The sequence below is a fragment of the Uloborus diversus genome, chromosome 8 (genome assembly GCF_026930045.1).
Source record: "Uloborus diversus isolate 005 chromosome 8, Udiv.v.3.1, whole genome shotgun sequence".
Lineage (NCBI taxonomy): Eukaryota > Metazoa > Arthropoda > Arachnida > Araneae > Uloboridae > Uloborus > Uloborus diversus.
In genome coordinates, this window is record NC_072738.1 from 35439699 (window position 1) to 35457661 (window position 17963).

Consider the following 17963-nt stretch of genomic DNA (forward strand, 5'->3'; position numbering starts at 1 on the left):
TGTTCGAGTAGACTAAAGTTAGGCTAGATTAAGTTAGAAGATGGTGTCCCACTACGCTGGACTTTTGCAATGACAGTCGATTTTTTATGTACCAATAGTAGAAGGGGGCATTACCATATCTCTAATACACCTGAGGGTTCTTCATTAGATACTTCAGCTTTCGATTTTTGACATCAAATGAAGCGGCCCGCCAAGTTGAATATTTTTTGTAAAGGTTGTATGTCGATCTCTAATAGTTTGGTTGGGCTCTTGTGTTTTCTAATCAGGGTCACTCCAGATCTTCAATTAGCCTAGTTTTTATAGTTTTCCCTTTATGTGGCCGTCAAACCCTAACTCTGTAGCAAATTTCACCTCTCTGAGTTTATGGGAAGTACTAGTTCTATATTTTGATGATCATGAGTGAGTGAGTGAGTGAGTGTCATAAATGCGAAACTTTGCTTTCGCTTAACTTCGGAACTAAATGACCTACAGACTTGAAATTTCGGATTTTAAGTATGTGATTATAGCTTACTGGATGACGAAAATTTCTGCGTTCTAGTCTCATAAGAAGGTTCTCAAATAGGGGCCTGAAAATGTGGCGAAATGGTTCCAGTAAAGGATGGTACGGCAGTGTTTGCTTCGCGCTCGACTTGGCGGGGGCACTGCCGTGCCCCCAAATTTGCCACGACTCCACATAAAATTAGCGTTGAGTCTCGTGAAGAACTTAGTCAAAGATCAAAACACAAATAAAAGCCTTCATCTGAAAAAAAAAATAAATAAAAAGCTCACACAGAGATCACAGCTATCAAAGCTGGAGGATTAGTCCACAGATTCGTGAATTGATGAGAGACACTAAGTTCAGACTGGAACTAAATGAACTAGAATTAGTAACTTAAGATATTTTTATTTTAATGGCAAAAGAACTTCTTAAAAATTACAGCTCTCAAATTACTGGTTAAATACCAAAGAGGCTTACAGATAAGTGGGCATTAGAATGCCGAAAAAAATGAATTTGTGCACAATCTTTCGGATTTTTCTCCGCTGAACTCACGACCGTAAACGATGAGAAAGGTGACGGATTCCACCAAGGAATCAACAGACAAATGCCAACTACGTCACAATCCAAATATGACGAGTGACTTCTGGTTTCTGGCTGTTGGAGCAAAACATATTTGAAGAAATGCTTGATTTTCAACGACTATTATGAAAATATTCAGATGAAATCTAAACTATGTTTGACGCCACAAGTAAGGTAATATTGTTTAAATTTTAGCAGGCCCCCTTCTATTCTATCGCTTTTCAGTCAACGCAAAATAATGTTTAACTTTTCTGCAGTGTCGGTATTAGCCGTTCGGGGCCTTTATATATAGCGCAACGAAGCCCTGTGCAATCACAGTTTGCCTGTGTCTAGCACCACCACTGCTTTTTCACAATCATTTTTTGACTTAATGCTTTTATAGATCAATTAAATAGTGAAGAAGAGATTGCCCCCCCCCCCTCCCACACAAATATTCGAAAGAAAAAAATTGGTCATTTACCAAATAGTCTTTTTTCCTTCAGTCTTCTTATTTCATTAGTCAGTTTACTGAAGAAAATATATTAAAAAAAAAAAAAAAAAGTAACTATGCTTAACTTTGCATTAAATTCAAGAAATAAAGCTTCCTTACTCATACAGAACTATTTAAATAACAGAAATGCTAATAAAGTATCAGAAGAATTTTTTTCTATTAATAAATCATTGATTTTTTATTATTATCTTAAAAATATACGATTATTGAATGCTATGGATAGGTTTTTCAAAATCTGGGGCTCCTTAGGAATATGAGGTCTCAGACCCAGGACTACTTGGCCTGTGCGGTAATCAGGTCCTGAATTTTAGTTAAGTGAGACGAGACAGTCTCGGAATGTCCAAACATTGGAAGTTTCTGTAAGTCGAATTCCCGCCGTGATGGAGAAGTCAAATTTCAACAGATTTGGAATCACAACAATAAAATTAGGCACAGAACAATTATTTTTTTCCCACCCCAGTAACTGAAACGTTGTTGACCCGTGTGATTCATGCGTAAACAGTGAATGGTGTATAGGTTTTTTTTTTTTTTTTTTTTGAATAAAACATGTCTGTAAAATTATAGGGAAACTTCCTTTATCACTCAAAAAGCTAATGAATTATTGAGAACATTTACGAATATTCGCACATATAATAATGAATGTGTGCGTTTTCTTTTTCGCCAACACGTTTTGAGAACTTAAGAGGATAAAAATTTTACATAACTTTAACTTTTGTTCAATAGGGCACCTTCCATAAGATTAGAGTACAAAACAGGATTCTTTTCTGCAAAATCTCTCCATTCCTTGGATATCAATATTCTTTGAGACTCCTCTTTAAAAACTCTTCGTACAGTCTTTGCAAGTTTCTTGTCGTTGTGCAGTTCTGCAAGTTCCGCTACTTGGCATACGTCTTTAGGAGAAACGTGTTTCTGGACGAAGCGTTGGCACCATTCCTTGAGCTCTTGCAGATCGTACCTGTCAGCAGCAACGTATAAATCCAGAGCTCTATCCATTGACAATCTTTCGACTTTCCCCGTATAGATGTACAGCAACATTTCCTTGGCGATGGAAGGCTTCATTTGAATTATATCAACCGCATTCTGTCGATTTTCCTTCATGTCGCTTTCGAACATTGCATCGAACACTTTGGAGCGACTTGCCAGAATTATTTTATGAGCCTGGAATTCATTTTTGCCTACTTTCAAAGTGACGTCTGAATGACGGCAAGGTTCTATAGCTTTTCCGATATCTTCTGCCAACACCAATGGTCCAGACTTTGAAAATTCGATTTCATCTTCATCCTCTGGAAGAAAAGTAAGAACGAAATTAAAAGAACATTTTAATCCATTCTTAAGTTTTTTAAACAATTCTTATGCAAATTGTATACGAAATTATTGTTTCACAATCACTTAGATGGAAAGATAAACATTACGTTTCTAGTTGCATGGGGCAATAAATATACTATGATTTAATAGTTAAATTAATATGTGGATAATAATTACCCGATTTTTTCTCATAAGCTGTAATCGCGTCGTAAATAAATGCTTGCAATTCTATTTTGTTCCTGAACAGCAATATATTAAGTTTTAAAAACTTGGCCATCACATTCACACAGTAGGTACTTCGCTTTTTTTTCCCTTCAAGAACTACGTTGTTTTGGGAAATTCAGACTCAACTCATTAAGGTGCATACTACTCATGAACCATGAGTACAGTACGATATGCCTGGTACGCTAGTGGGTTTTGAATGGGTTAGGACTCCCCAAACAACTCTGCACAGATTTGCAAGCGTATATCTGAGCTGCCTTTCTTGAGAAGAAAGTTTTCCTCATTTGCAAAAACGCTATGTCCTTTAAGGGAAATTTAGGGCAATTCCGAATGATATGCAGGTGGTCTGTATACCCGCCTATGCTGATTCCAACTCATACCATCAAATCACCTCGTCGGTAATGTGATCCTTCTCGAACGAAGATGGGGTTATTTAAAGAGTGTTATAGTAAAACCTGTGAAGTTGACCACCCTTGTAAGTTGACCACCTGTCTAAGTTGACCGCTTTTTTCAGGCACAGAATCAGCCCTTATCACATAAATCAGCCTTTGTAAGTTGACCACTAAAGTAGTGCACCGCAAATGGTCAACTTACACAGGTTTCACTGTACTTGCTCGTTACATCAAAACGCGTCTTGATGACGATTTGTTCAAGGCTTTTATTTTATTTTAATAAGGCCCTAGAGAAAGTATAAAACGGGTGAATCAAAACCCCATCACTATTTTCCCTTCTCTCCTGTCTTTTTTCCCCTTTTTGTGAAGAGTTTCTTATAGCGAAGATGCATTTTTGGGACGAGTCTATTCAGTGCCCTTCAGGAGAGGAGTGTCCTTTTCAAAATAGTTTTCGACATTTGGCCCTTTCGTTCAACATGAATGCAAATGCAAAATGAGGGCCATTTCAATTACCTCAACTGATTTGGAAATAGGTTCATTAGAAAGTGTCAAAGTGAATTAATAAGATAGGAAACTACTTACCATCCGACTCTGTCTCTGACTCATCATCGGAGTTCTGCATTACGGTTGAGGCTGTGAAATTGCAACATACACTCAACACGTTGTCAGGTAAATCTTTCTTGATTGCACTGGCAGTAAAGTAACAAGTAATATCTGCAGGTTTCGTTGGTGTACTAAACTGCTTAAAATGTTTGTCACACTTGTCTGAATAAGTCAGCCCAATTGTGCACTCTGAAATCCAAGGCGGATTGGACTTATTACTTTGAGTTAGGTACAGATGAATGTTTCCTGAGATGCGAGCGATCTCCAAACAAAAGACGGCTTTGAGGCATTTAAACGTTGAACTTCTGATGCGGCGCTCATCGTTTGGCAGTTCATCGAAGGCTAAATCCTTGATTTTCCAAGTAAAAATTATCGAGTCCGAAACCTTTTTAGACATTTTCTCGATGTATCTTGTTGCCATGTCCTAAATATAAATGAAAATAATTCGCTAATTTTCGTTCTTCCATAGCGGATATCTCAAAACTTGCTACAAACTTTAAGTCAATGATATCTAAAAACGGTATGATAATTACATTGGAGCCAAAAGCCAGGGGAGAAGAGATAACAGCAGATAGGAGATCTGAAAGGACACCAACCCTATCAAAAATTTAGGAAACTTTCATGGTAAATATTACTGTAAAATGGAGTGTTAAACATTACAGAAAAAAATTACAGTAAATTGTGCCGAAAAAAATTAACAATTGCAGCTCCAATTGATACACCACGTGACTTACAGTGCAATGCATATAACACCGTATTTCCCCGCACTCGATGTGCCCCAAAACCGGTATGGTGGTCAGCAAACCCGCCTGCCAATATGAAGATCCCGAGATCGAACCTGCTGCTCGCATGTTGCTTTTTTCAACTCTCGTTTATTCTACTGTTACTGGTAACATGGATGCCGATAATTTTTACCGCAAAATTTCAGGAATTTTTTTAACAGTTAAAAGGCACCGTTTTGGACATACCATGTCGCAAATCTCGTAACTGAAAAGGGCTCCCAGAACATGAGGGATCGAAATGCATCTAAAACTACACATGAAAAAGTGTACGTTCGACGAAGGGGTCCCCAAAAATGTAATGCGACGAGCTCTCAAACGCGTGAATCCGCCACTGACAAGGCAGTAGTCTATAGGAGACATTTACTGGACACGACTAGTACAAATGGCGTATTATATGAATGCAGTTTATAATGCTACAACAGATGCTCGAAGCTTCCACAAGATGATGCATTACTTACGTGTCTCTGATGTAGCAGTAGAAGCCGGACAAAAACACATTGAATTATTCTAATTGGAAAAAGTCCAGTAAGATACCTTAGAAGAATCTGTTGGAATGTTAAGAACTGTGTTCTTTCAGTTTTTGACTAATTATGTCCAATAACTGTTTTAATTAATCACTTTCTCGCGTAATTCATCCAAACCTTCTACCTCTGCTACCTTCTTCCCTGACGTCTCTAGTAAATGGGCTCCTATGCAATTATCATGCTTTTTTCAGATGTCTTTTACTCCCCTAAAAGTTAGCAACAGTTTTGAGACATCCTGTTTATTTTTGAATCAGATGTGAATACAAAAGAGATTTAGCAAACTTGATGATCACGTACTTTTCAACAGCATTAAGATTTAAAAAAAAAAGCTTATATTCTTAGACCAAGACAAACAACTAATCTTCCTTTTGGAACATGCAGTTTATCTACTTTTTGAAACATACAGTGTACTCATAACCAGGAACTAAACTGATTGATAAGTTTCTGAAATCTGGGGTTCTAACAGAGGGCGGGGGTGTTCAAGGCACAGACAATGCCACTGAAATTTTTAAACAGGTAAATTATATGGTATCTTTCTCTTTTTGTGCTCTCGTTCTTGAGGTTCCCCGTAGCATTTAAGATAGAGTGCACCATTGCTCCTGAAAGAATGAGTACATTTGCGGAAAAGAACATAAACAATGCAATTAAATTCCCCCGATTATCTGTGTTAATGAATGTTCTGGTTTACAAAAAAAATCGTAAATCCCTTGAAAACATGAAAATAAGTTAAAAATGGACATAAAGTTTGCTGTTTTCTCTGTAGAACGGGAAAAGTCGGTTTTAAAACACACCTTTTTTTTTATTAGAAGAAGCACGGTTGTTCACCAATAAAAACTTATACTAAGAGGCGGGTCAGAGGACCTAAACCAGGGCCAGAAACTAGGGGCCCGGCTCTAAATCAGAGTATAAGTGGCGGCTCGTGGGAGGGGCTATAGGGGCCCGGGCTCCCTCCCAATAATTTATAACTTTTTATTTATTCCCCCCCCCCTTTTTGTGCAAACGTGCTTAAAATTAAAAAAAAAAAGGATTGTACCGTATTTTCCTGCGCATAATTCGAGGATTATCGGTTTTTAAAGTGTAAAACTAATGAGGTGCGGATTGTACGCTGCCGCGTATTATCTGTTTTATTCCCCCTTTAATACCAACGCATAGAACCTCAATATTTACAGCAGGGTTCGCCGATACCGTTACTCTGCCTGTACGTTGTTTATTTTACATAGCTTGAATGTTCTTCTCACGCGATTCAGGCTGGGTAAAATAAACAACAAACAGTAAAGGAAGAAAACTTCATTTGCACAAGATTAGACCGTTTATTCCTTCCTTGACTCTTTGTCTTCAAGTAATTAGCGTACTATAATGACAATTAATTTAGAGAAGAACCTTTACTTTTTATATTAGTTTTGAATATAATATATTCTTAAACGTTATTACTTCTTCACGTTTTAAATTTAGTTGCTAAAATTGTATGTTAAATCAAAACTTCCTTTTTTTGCATCGTATTATCAGCGGATTGTACGAAGATTTTTTTTTTCTTCAGGTCGATTTTAGGACTTCAATTTTGAAAAAAATTAAAGGGGAGAACCCCAGAACCCCTTCCTGTAAAAATCTTCAGAGTTTGTCTGCAACTGCGTTTTTGGAACTACAATTTCGAAAAATTGGAGGGGGGAGGAAAGATTGATTTCTATTTATTTTTCAAAAAAAAAAAAAAAAAACGGGGAGAGTCTCGGGGCTCTGTCCTTTACTCTAACGTCAATAAATATGAACTTACTCTAACGTCAATAAATATGGACTATAACCGCATTTTAAGGCTTCAATTTCTACAAATTTCCGCGGAGTCCCCTGTACCATTCTTTTCCCTATGAATAAGGCCCTCCTAAAATTGGGTTTTTAAAACTACAAGTTTCAAAATTAAGAGATTTGATGAGCAAATCAAATCAATCAAATTGATGAGATTTTTACTCTATTATGTTCCCGCCTCTTCCCTTAAAAAACTATTTTCTAGTTGCGCCACTGTTGTGTGTTGTAGTGTATGTACGTGTGTGCCTTTATCGTTACCGAGTAGCACTTTGGCCGAGTACCGAATACTCGGCCTTTCACTAGTCGGCCGACCGACACACACATGATGAATTTTGTACTCATTCAAATAGTAGTATAGACCTCCTCATAATACCATATAATAGTTTTTAAAACAAAATTTTGTTTGTCTTAAAATTTTTTAAAAAGTTATTTTTAAAATCTCTACTAATAATAAAGATGAAAGTCTGTCCGGATCTCTGTGACGCGCATAGCGCCTATACCATTCGGCCAATTTTCATGAAATTTGGTACAAAGTTAGTTTGTAGCATGGGGATGTGTACCTCGAAGAGATTTTTCAAAAATTCAGTTCTGTTCTTTTTCTATTCCAATTTTAAGAACATTTTACGGAGCAAAATTATCATAAGATGGATGAGTAAATTACGAAATTATCATGACGTGGAACCGTAACATGGGAAGAGCGAATGAACATCGCCAATTGGCGAGAAATTCATCATCCATCATTTGTAAATATACAGGCGAACCAAATGAACTTTTGATTTTCTACTACGGGCAAAGCCGTGCGGGTACCACTAGTTAAAAATAAACAAAAAAAAAATAAAAGGTATGATTAATCAAGTTGGAATTAAAACATTATATTAATTTATTATAGTTTTAGTCCGCCAAACACAAATAATTTTTAAAGGGAAAAAAACGTTAAAAGCACAAATATGCAGAAACACTGTAGACACGCGATTCTGCGTTACAAGGGACGTCTTTTCAGAGCATAAAATGTGAGCTAACTAATGTAAAGACATCCGGAACAAAACCCAACTTTTGTCGGATGTCTTTAAATCCATAAGCTCACATTTTGGGAATTGAAAAATGCATTCCTTGTAACGCCAAAACACGTGTCTGCAGTGTTCCTGCTTTTAACGTTGTTTTATTTTTTAAACAAAGGTATTTTTATATTTCTTATGAATTATTTTTGTTTGTAGCAAAAATCCATTTAATAATATAAAAATTTCATATCTTCTATTCTTACCTTTTTTGCCCCATTTTTAATAAATAAGTTTATTAACTTTGGGGACATTAAAATAATTTACGCCATTGAAGCATAACAAACTTCATTATCCTCAAAATTGTAAATTTGAATTGTACATGATTGGAATATAGTATATGCTTGCACGTTTTTATTATTTTTAAGATATGTCTTGAACAGTATTAAATGTTTTACAACTACTCGGTATTGGCGGAGTACCGAGTAGTTACTGAGTACTCGGTACGTTTCTAGTTACAAGATTATTTTTTTATTCAAAAAATGTCTTCCCATTGTTACACAGAAAGTATTAAATTACTGCTCATGTAGTTTTGAAGAAAATGTTGCAAGGTATCAATAATTTGAAGAAAATAAAGAGTTCGATAGATATTTTTTTTCTTAGTCTGCATAAAAATTCCAAACATGGCCCATGGAATCAGAAGAGTGCACCCGCATGTAAATCGCTAAGATTTTTTTAAACTTGTTTTTTTAATTTATTTATTTTTATTTTTTTTATTTTATTTTATTTTTTAAATTTAGTTCATCTATTTTTACTGTATTTATTTTAAGGCGAATACAGAGATCTTTACTTTTAGATTATTAAAGTTATTTAATTCATAATTTTTACATTTATTTGTCTGATCACAATATTTTGGCACTTTTGCAATTTGGTCTTGCTTGAAATAAAATAAGTTTACTAAAATAATTTGTTATAAGGGGGGCGTACTGGACATAAACGTGAGATTAATAATTTCCGTGACGTATTTTGCAGCTTTTCCCTATCTGATTAATTAAATATAATTTTTGAAAGTCAGGGGGTGAAAGTGCACCACCCTGCCGGCAATCATGGACATAAACATGATATTAATATCTTTCGTGATTTAATTAGTAGTTTAAGTATTTTGTAGCTTGTCTATGTTTAAAATTATTTTTTTTTTCGCAAATAATTATTTTCAAGAAAGTTTAAACATTAAAAAAATATTTATTTATTTATTTATTTTTCAAATAACTGGGTGCGAGTGCACCCATGATTTGGCCCCCTCTCTTTTTCAAGGCACGAGCCGCCACTGAAGTATAAATTCGACAATATGTATGGGAAGAGGGGACCTAGCGAACCAAACTCATAAGAGGCCCGCCTAACTAGTTATTTCACATGCTGGGATCCCGGCTCTTCATAATTTGTGTCAGCGGAATGGCAATTATAATTTTCTAAAGTCAAAAGCCTAAAATAAAACTTGCCACTTTCGAAAAGAAACCCACGCTCTGCTACCGTGATTATAACTGCCAAAACCAATTCAAGAACAATATCTCCTCCCAGCCCATTTTACAAAAATAGACTTTTTATTTTGTTCTTAAATGTAAAGCTAGCATTTTGGTAAGATACACTCATGAGTAGATAAAAATGATGGTAAAAATATTTTCTTGGTTTTTTAATTTCTTAGAAACAGAGAATATGTAAGCATTACAATACCTGCAGTGCAGTGTATTGGTATGTATTTTACACAGCCGAACACATTTTAAGTGCATGAATTTAAGTACATTAGTGCCTGTTTTTATCTATATTTTTGTTCAGGAAATTCTTTATTAATGAACCAATAGCACAAGTACATCATTGTTTTCCAGAAAAATAGAAATTGCTTTTCGCTTCCGTCAGTACAAGTTATCCGTATTTACGAGGATTAAAAAATGATTGAAATGACGTCTGGAGAAGAAGAATCAGTTCAGAAATTTATGGACTTTACAAGGAAACAGACATTATTAATTTAATTTCTATTCAAAGGAATGGGCCAATTCTATGGAAATGGGCATAAGTAATGATATAAATAAAATTGGACATTACAGCTGCTTGGGCCATCGCAACTCAAATGAAAAGCAGCTCAGAAGCAGCAGAGCTTCCTACCGTCTACTTTCGCGGCGGCCCCGAAAAAATATTTTATTAGTGTGGATCTAAAAATCAAGTTTCAGTGCCTTTGGAAGGTTTGATATCATTGGTAGGAAGAGGAAGAAATAAATAGGAATGTCATAGAATAGATTTTTAACATTTACAGTTAAAATGGTTTCATTTATCTAAATTCAGTTAATTATCGCTGAAACTTTTTTTTTTAAATATTTCTTTCATTATTTGAAGTGTATAATGCTGCGGATAATCGGGAGTTTACTCTACTTAAATTCCATTTTCAATCGGAGGGAGATGGGATTTTCATTTTAATTGGAACTCGTAAAACGCGTTTTTTAATCTGCTTCTTTCTAATGACGATTTAAATATTTGCGAATGACACAAGAGGTAGTCAATGAGGAGGGCGCATGGGGGCCCATATAAAAATTTTTATGGGAGGGAGGGGATCAGATATTTTCGCCTTGGTTTAGCAGGATATTTTCCCCATGGAAACCGATTTCAGTACAGATTAGAGTAATTAAAATTTTCAATAGCTTATTCTTTAATGGCAGGAGAAAAAATGCTTTTCATTTTTGCAAAGAAAAAAGTATTAAAATAAAAGAACTCCAATTTCTAAGGGGGGTTTGAGCCCCCCATATGAGCACCCATGAGCGGGGGGCGGAGCTCCCTCTAGTAATTCTAAATTAATACAAACATTTGAAAAAATGAATTCAAAATTAAGGTAAAAATATTGAAGCAGTTAAAAACTAGGTCTCATTTGAAGGGGGGGGGGGGATCCAGTGGGCGATAGGGGCCCTGATAATTTTTGCACGGGGGCCTAAAATTTATAGATCCGGGCCTGCTGGATTTTAACTCATTTTAAAATAGAATTGCATGCACTTTGTAAAATTTAATAAGAAATGTACACCATTTTTCTAAAAAAAAAAAAAAAAAATTGTTCGCGCACTTTTGAAATTAAAAAACTTTTGAGGTATTTTGAAAAAAAAAAAAAAAAAAAACCTTTTTAATGTATTTTATTGAAGACATCTAAAAAATTCAAGATTGGGGCCATGAAGGGGTCAGCGGATGCAGCAAATTGAAGAATTTCATCGGAGGTTCCAACGTTTGAACCCCAAAAAACCACCCCTTAAATATATTAAAATACTGCCATGCCTGAATTGCAAGTGAAGTACCTGCGATAAAACGTTGATTTCGTGGTCCCATATTTAATTCAATTCTATAATTTTTCAATCATAGTATTAAAATGTGGAAAAGTACATATAATACTCACTTATTCTTTTTGAAGCCAGAACAGTATTGCATAAATCTTTGAAATACAGATATAATTGCCGTTCACTTCACATGTGAATTGTTGATAACAAACAAAAGAAGTTTTGGTTCATTTTCTGTTTCTGTACAGAAAAAATCATGCTGCCATCTCTCGGATATTAAGAAAACTAGATTGAAAAAGCTAAAGCGAAAATGATTCGAGTTTTGAGGGCCTGCCGCTGATGACGCCCAGAGAAGGGAGGATCCCTTCAATCCAACTGCCAAAAATTTTCTTTCGCGTCAAATTTTGCCAACGATTTGGCCAAATTTTAAAACAGTATTGCAGCATTGTGATTGGTTGGGTTTTTTCAAAAAATCTTTTTTAATTATTTCTTTTAAAGATGCCTACTTCTTTATGATGAATGAAAGTTTTAAAGAAAAAGACATATTCAATTGTAAAAATAATGGAGCTAATATCTCTAATCAGTTTAAGTATAGATTTTTGATAATGTAAGAATTATAGCCATTGGGCAGGAGCTATGTAAATGAGGCCATGTAAAATGATATTTCATTGAAAGTTTTTATTTTTGAAGGAAAAAAATAGTAATTTCCCAAACGTTGACTATTGGAATTACAGTGATCAATATTTTTAAAGAATCCAGAAGAAAGCTTTTTATGAAATAAATAAAACAAAATGAAAATATTATGTAGTAGGTAGCATGTAGTTAATTATGGAACACAAACTTTGCCACTTTTACAGAATTTTCTGTATGTAGCACGTCATCGTACTTTATTTGTTATTTTTTGTGTTTTACAACTTTTCTAGAACGTCTATTTTTGCATGTAATCGTGGGTAACTTATTATTTAAATTATTCTTTTATTACTGAAAATATTTATGAATATTTACACACAAATCTATGTGAGTACGCTCTCTGTAAGACATATTTTTTTAAAAAAAATAGTACTGTATGAATACCCCCCCCCCCAACACAGTATGCTATACTTCAAGGCAATGAGTAAAGGCAAGGGAGCAAAGTCATTAATGACAGCTTCCTCTTTGCCTGTAGGGTTGTTTATTTTACGTAGCATGGAATGCGTGGAAGGTAAATTCAAGCTAGGTAAATGAACAACTTAACAGACATAGAAGCAATCTTAGGAAGCTCATCCTAAGATTGAATTCGCACCTCGTTATTTTTACTTTTTTAAAACAAATAATTGGCGGAAACTTCGTAGGGAATTAAAGTACTTCATTTTGCAAAGAAAAAAAATTTTTTTTTTCTTCATTTAATAAATTTTCCCTGAATTCTTGTTATTTTTCGAAATTCCCTGATATTTCCCTGATTCATATATATATATGCATTTTCAGGCATGTGGAGAACTAATTACAGTCCTTGGGCAATGTTTACATTCATATTTTGAGACAGATGACGCTTTCACTGTTTCAATACTTTTTTATGATGAATTTTTAAGATATATATTTAATTTCGAAAATAATGGAGCTGAAATCTCTTATTAGTTTATGTCTAGATTTTTAAGTATATAATAACTATAGCCACGGAGCAGACCATGCAAAGTTTCTATAACATTTCTTATATAATAATGAATACAGATTTTACAAAAATTTATCTTTCGAATAATGAAATTCCCTCAATAAGACTGGAATACAAAAGTGGAATCCTTTTAGCTAATTCTTTCCATTCAGTGGATACCGATATTGTCTTCGATTCCTCTTCAAAAACCCTTCGTACAGTCCTAGCAAGTTTCTCGTCACTGTGCAGATATGCAAGTTCCGCTACTTGGCATATGTTTTCAGAAGAAACGTGTTTCTGCACGAATTCTCCGCACCACTCCTTGAGCTCTGGCAAATCGTACCTGTCAGCGGCAACGTATAGATCCATGGCACTATCCGCTGACAATATTGCAATCTTTCCGGCATAGATGTACAGCAACATTTCCCTGGCAGTGGAAGGCTTCATTTCGAGTATATCAACCACATTCTGTCGACTTTCCACCATGTCGTTTTCAAACATTGCATAGAACACTTTAGAACGACTTGCCAGAATTATTTTGTGGGCTTTGAATTCTTCTCCCGCCACTTTCAAAGTGACGTCGGAAAGACTGACATGTCGTAAAGCTCCTCCAAAATTTATAACCATTTTTGAGAGGGTCCTGAGCCCCAATGATTGCGATGGAACAAAGAATAAATCGTCTCGTTCATACTCTGGAAAAAAAGAAGAAAGGCAAGAATGAAATTAATTGTCAGGATATTCTCTCCTTTCTTAGGTTTTTAAAAAACTATATATGCGTGGTGACATAAAAAATTACTGTTCTAACAAATTAGAGATGAAAAGATACATAAGAAATTGTTATACTAGTTATTAGTACGGTGCAAATAGACCAAAAAAAAGGCCTTACCTCAACATCAAAAGTAAAAGTTTCCCTCCATCTCCAAATTGTTCTATACAGTACATATTGTTTGGTAAAAAGTTACACCGTTTTCAGCGTCGGGTTTTGGGGGGAGGGGGGGGGGAAGAAGTTGGTAAATTAGTATAGTTTTTATCAGTTTTGCGAAATATTTAGAAAACTATGATGTTTAGCGCAAAAAGTGCAATGTACAAAATAATCTGCACTAAATTTCGAACAAAATGGTCCTATACATTATTTTGTTAAGTGAACGGTTGCAGAGTTACGGCAGGTAAAAAATAGAAATTTTTCGTTTTTTTTTTTTTTTTTTTGATTTTTCGGAAAAAATATTTATTACCACTCAGAAAACTAATGTTTTGTATGAGGAGTGCTTTGTAAAAGCAAATTGCGATCTATAGGGCCGGTGATATGTTTGTGATAAGCCCTTGAAGGAACGACAACCTCACCACCTACTCAAGGTGCTCTACTTTTATGGGAGAAGAAGCATTCATGTACCGTGGCTATATAAATCTGCGACACGGAGAAACACAAACTTTCTCTAGACAATGCCGCAATAAAAATGAATATATTTTAAACATAGATGATTTTTTAAATTATAAAAATTCATAACAATTATGATTTATAGTTATATCATTTTTAATGATAAAATTTTTTATAAGTGCAGCTGTTGAATTTTTTTCTTTAGAAAATAGGCATATTTGCCTGTATATTGCAACCATATTTTATTATTGTATATTTTTTTCGTTCGTAAACTGAGTTCAATACTAATATTTAATAAAAATGTAGAACGTTGAATGCGACATATTGTGATGTAAATTATTCACCAGTATTCAGTCCTCTTCAAGCATACCACCGTCCTCTTCTAGATCTTCGTCTATGATATTAGTGCCCCTGTTATTACTTCCTAGAGCAGTTTAGACCACTACTTCTTCACTCGCAGTTACGGAAGCATTCGGCTTTGTAAACGCGCACTATGAGGGATAGTAATTCCTACGAAGCTGCAGAACGCATTGTTGTAATTGGTCTCAGGTATTCACCAATCTTCTTCCACCCCCACTGGAGGTAAATTCTTTTTCTCATCCAGCAGCTGCTGAACCTGGTGGTAGGTTCTATATGAATGCTGCCTGGTTGCTGTTGAAGTGCGGGTAAGCCAACTTGTGAGCGTGTGTGTTTGTGTGTGTGTGTGTGTGTGAGAACAATGAATGTATGGGCTGCTTTGCAATAACCTGCAAGAAACACTGGTAGCGAAAGCTATCTAGATCTTCAGTGTTCTTTGCTCCAAACATCGCAAGAAAGAAATACTTTCCTGCGTCAGCCACTGCACTGGGGTCAGCTTTGGAATCGTTAAAGACTTAGAAGCTTCGTCGAGTGGATGTTGCAGATGAAGAGTAGAGTCAAGCGAGAGTCTTTCCTCTTGACTACCCACCCCTCTACCGCACTTGTCTCTAAATTAACGTATAGTTTTTAACAGGCCTAGGTTTACCTAAAAGCGAAACAAGTTATAGCTCAGAGACCCAGCTTTGTTGTGTGCCTCCAACTCCCGAAAAGCTACATGATTCGTTACTAAAAAAAAAAAAAACTTTTCAGTTTTAAGTGTTTGGAAACCTTGAACATTTAGAAAATGTAGTTACAAACCTTGAATTTTAAATTTTCTAACGAATGTGAGGGGAAGGGGGAAGACCAAACTCTGCCAAATTCAGCTCTTTGCTACTTGCGGCATCAAAAATGTATAAATCATGGGTCTCACGTTTCTGTAACATATAGCTTGAGATATTTTTTTGTGATTCACATGTTTCATATCTTGTTTATTATTTGATCCCAAATTCAGCATTTTGGAAGTTCTTCTGTTATTGCTTGCTTGTATCTTACTTCTACTGCATACTGTTAATCTGATCAGCACAAGAAAAAAAAAATTTCTCTATCTCTATTATTTTTCCACACTACTTGTATTCGAAAAAATATTGTTGTAAGGAGAAATCTACAGTATTTGAAAAAAAAAAAAAAAGAGCTGCTGTGTGCATCACGTGACTTCCTTTTATCCCAATTCAATGTCATTTCCCCATCACTGGCAATTTTAATTTGATTCAATAATTTACTCTCTAAATATCACCAACAATGACCATATTGAAATCAGATTTAAAAAAAAAAACGCCAAATTTGTCACCAAGTTGGTGACCAAAATACTGGCAATATATTGCCAAGTGTCCGCCAAATTATAACACCACTCGAGTTTACATCGAAATTAAAAATGATTTCCCCCCAAAAAAGGGGCAAAAGACCCCTTTAGAAACACCTGAATGCAACCAAAAGGGGAGGTGCACAACTAAACCCAACTAGGAGTCTACGTACCAAATTTCAACTTTCTAGGACATACCGTTCTTGAGTTATGCGACATACATACGCACATACATACATACGTACATACAGACGTCACGAGAAAACTCGTCGTAATTAACTCGGGAATCGTCAAAATAGATATTTTGGGTGTCTATACGTTCTTAGGCACTTATCCACGTGTGGTCGAGTCGAAAAAAAAAACTCATCATTTATTCGGGGTGAGTAAAATGGAAATTAAGGTCGATTTTTGAGTGAAATTTTTATCGCGAATACAATACTTCTTTTTTTGTAAAAGGAAGTAAAGAAACAACTTAAAACAGAAGTTCCTTATAAGTTTAGAAAAATTCGGTAAAACGATACAATCAAGCATTGAAATGTTGGAGACTGAAAAGTGTAAATGAAATGCTTTAAATAAGTTTAATTGTTCTCAAGTCCTTGAAAATGATTAAATAAGTCTTTGAGTCTACTTAAAAATTGCTTCAATCTTATTTTTTATCTAGTGCAAACTATAAATTGTTTGAATGATAGGGATAATAATCTCTCGTTACCTATCTTCTAAATCACCACACCATCTCTTTTAAGAGTTTGATGCATTTTTAATAGTGATCATTTTGTTTGTCTTTGGGTTTGGGAGATGATCAAAAATCAACTTTACCAAAAGCCAATGTGAGCAAGTGACGATATGTTGTCTTTTCTCATCTCTCTGTCGATCAATGTCGACGATTTATCGAACCAGAGAAAAGTTCTTATTTTGCATTTCCTTTATTTGCAAAAGAGTGAAACTTATAAAAAGTTTTAGTTAGCCGATTTTTTTCCTGGTATTTTGTCATTTGAATCATGATTTATAAGGTCTCAAAACGCAGAATTTTATGTAATTTTTTCAAAATTTTGCCCGGGGGGAAAACCAACGGACCCCCTTAAACTACCGATATTCTATATCGCATTTAGTATGGTCCTTGAATCACTCTCCTGATATTCCTCTCCCTCTAAAGTCAATGATAAAATGTATACATGTGGGGATTATATCGAGAAAAAAATGTTTACTGAGTTTTAATCAGTTATAATTAGGATCAAATTATATCAATATACATTCGTTTTATTTATAAATTAACAGAGGTGTACACTAAGTGGAAAGGCATGGCTGAAACTGAATACGTTGGAATCTTTCAGAGACTGTTTCTAGGGATTTTTCTCACTTTTTGAGGGGTATCGTTCGTAATGGGGTGGGGGGTGACATTACTCTTGCGATGGACATCCCTATAATTAATACAATCATTCATATTTTTGATTGGGGGCCCCGCAAAAAATCTTCGCCCCAGAGCCCCGCAAAACCAAGGGCCGCCATTGTTTCTGGTGCAATGAAGAATCATGTGCCATTTCAGTAAAAGAGTCGTATTCTATAGCTGACATTACTGAAGGACAGACATTGACTATATATGGCTTTTAATCCGGAATTGATATTTTCTCAGCCGTCTATTCGGAAAATACCCATGAAACACTTCCAAATATTATTTTTTAAGTGACTAATTAGAACGATTTGAAAAAAAAAAAGGAAATAAAAAAAACAAGTTTCGTGGAACCCTTGAGTGATATTCATGGAACTCTCGGATTCCGCGGAATACAATAGGG

The 17963-nt window shown here is 35.1% G+C and overlaps 1 protein-coding gene across 1 annotated transcript; it reads right to left on the reverse strand.

The window, feature by feature from the left end:
- Window positions 1-1851: 1851 nt before the first annotated feature.
- LOC129228066 (TD and POZ domain-containing protein 1-like) lies at window positions 1852-11690 on the reverse strand. The gene is made up of 3 exons (XM_054862701.1): window positions 11595-11690; window positions 4049-4493; window positions 1852-2830 (listed from the first exon to the last, which is right to left on the reverse strand). Exons 2-3 carry the CDS (start codon window positions 4488-4490, stop codon window positions 2253-2255), a joined length of 1020 nt encoding a protein of 339 aa, XP_054718676.1. The 5' UTR covers window positions 4491-4493; window positions 11595-11690; the 3' UTR covers window positions 1852-2252.
- Between the last annotated feature and the right edge of the window lie 6273 nt (window positions 11691-17963).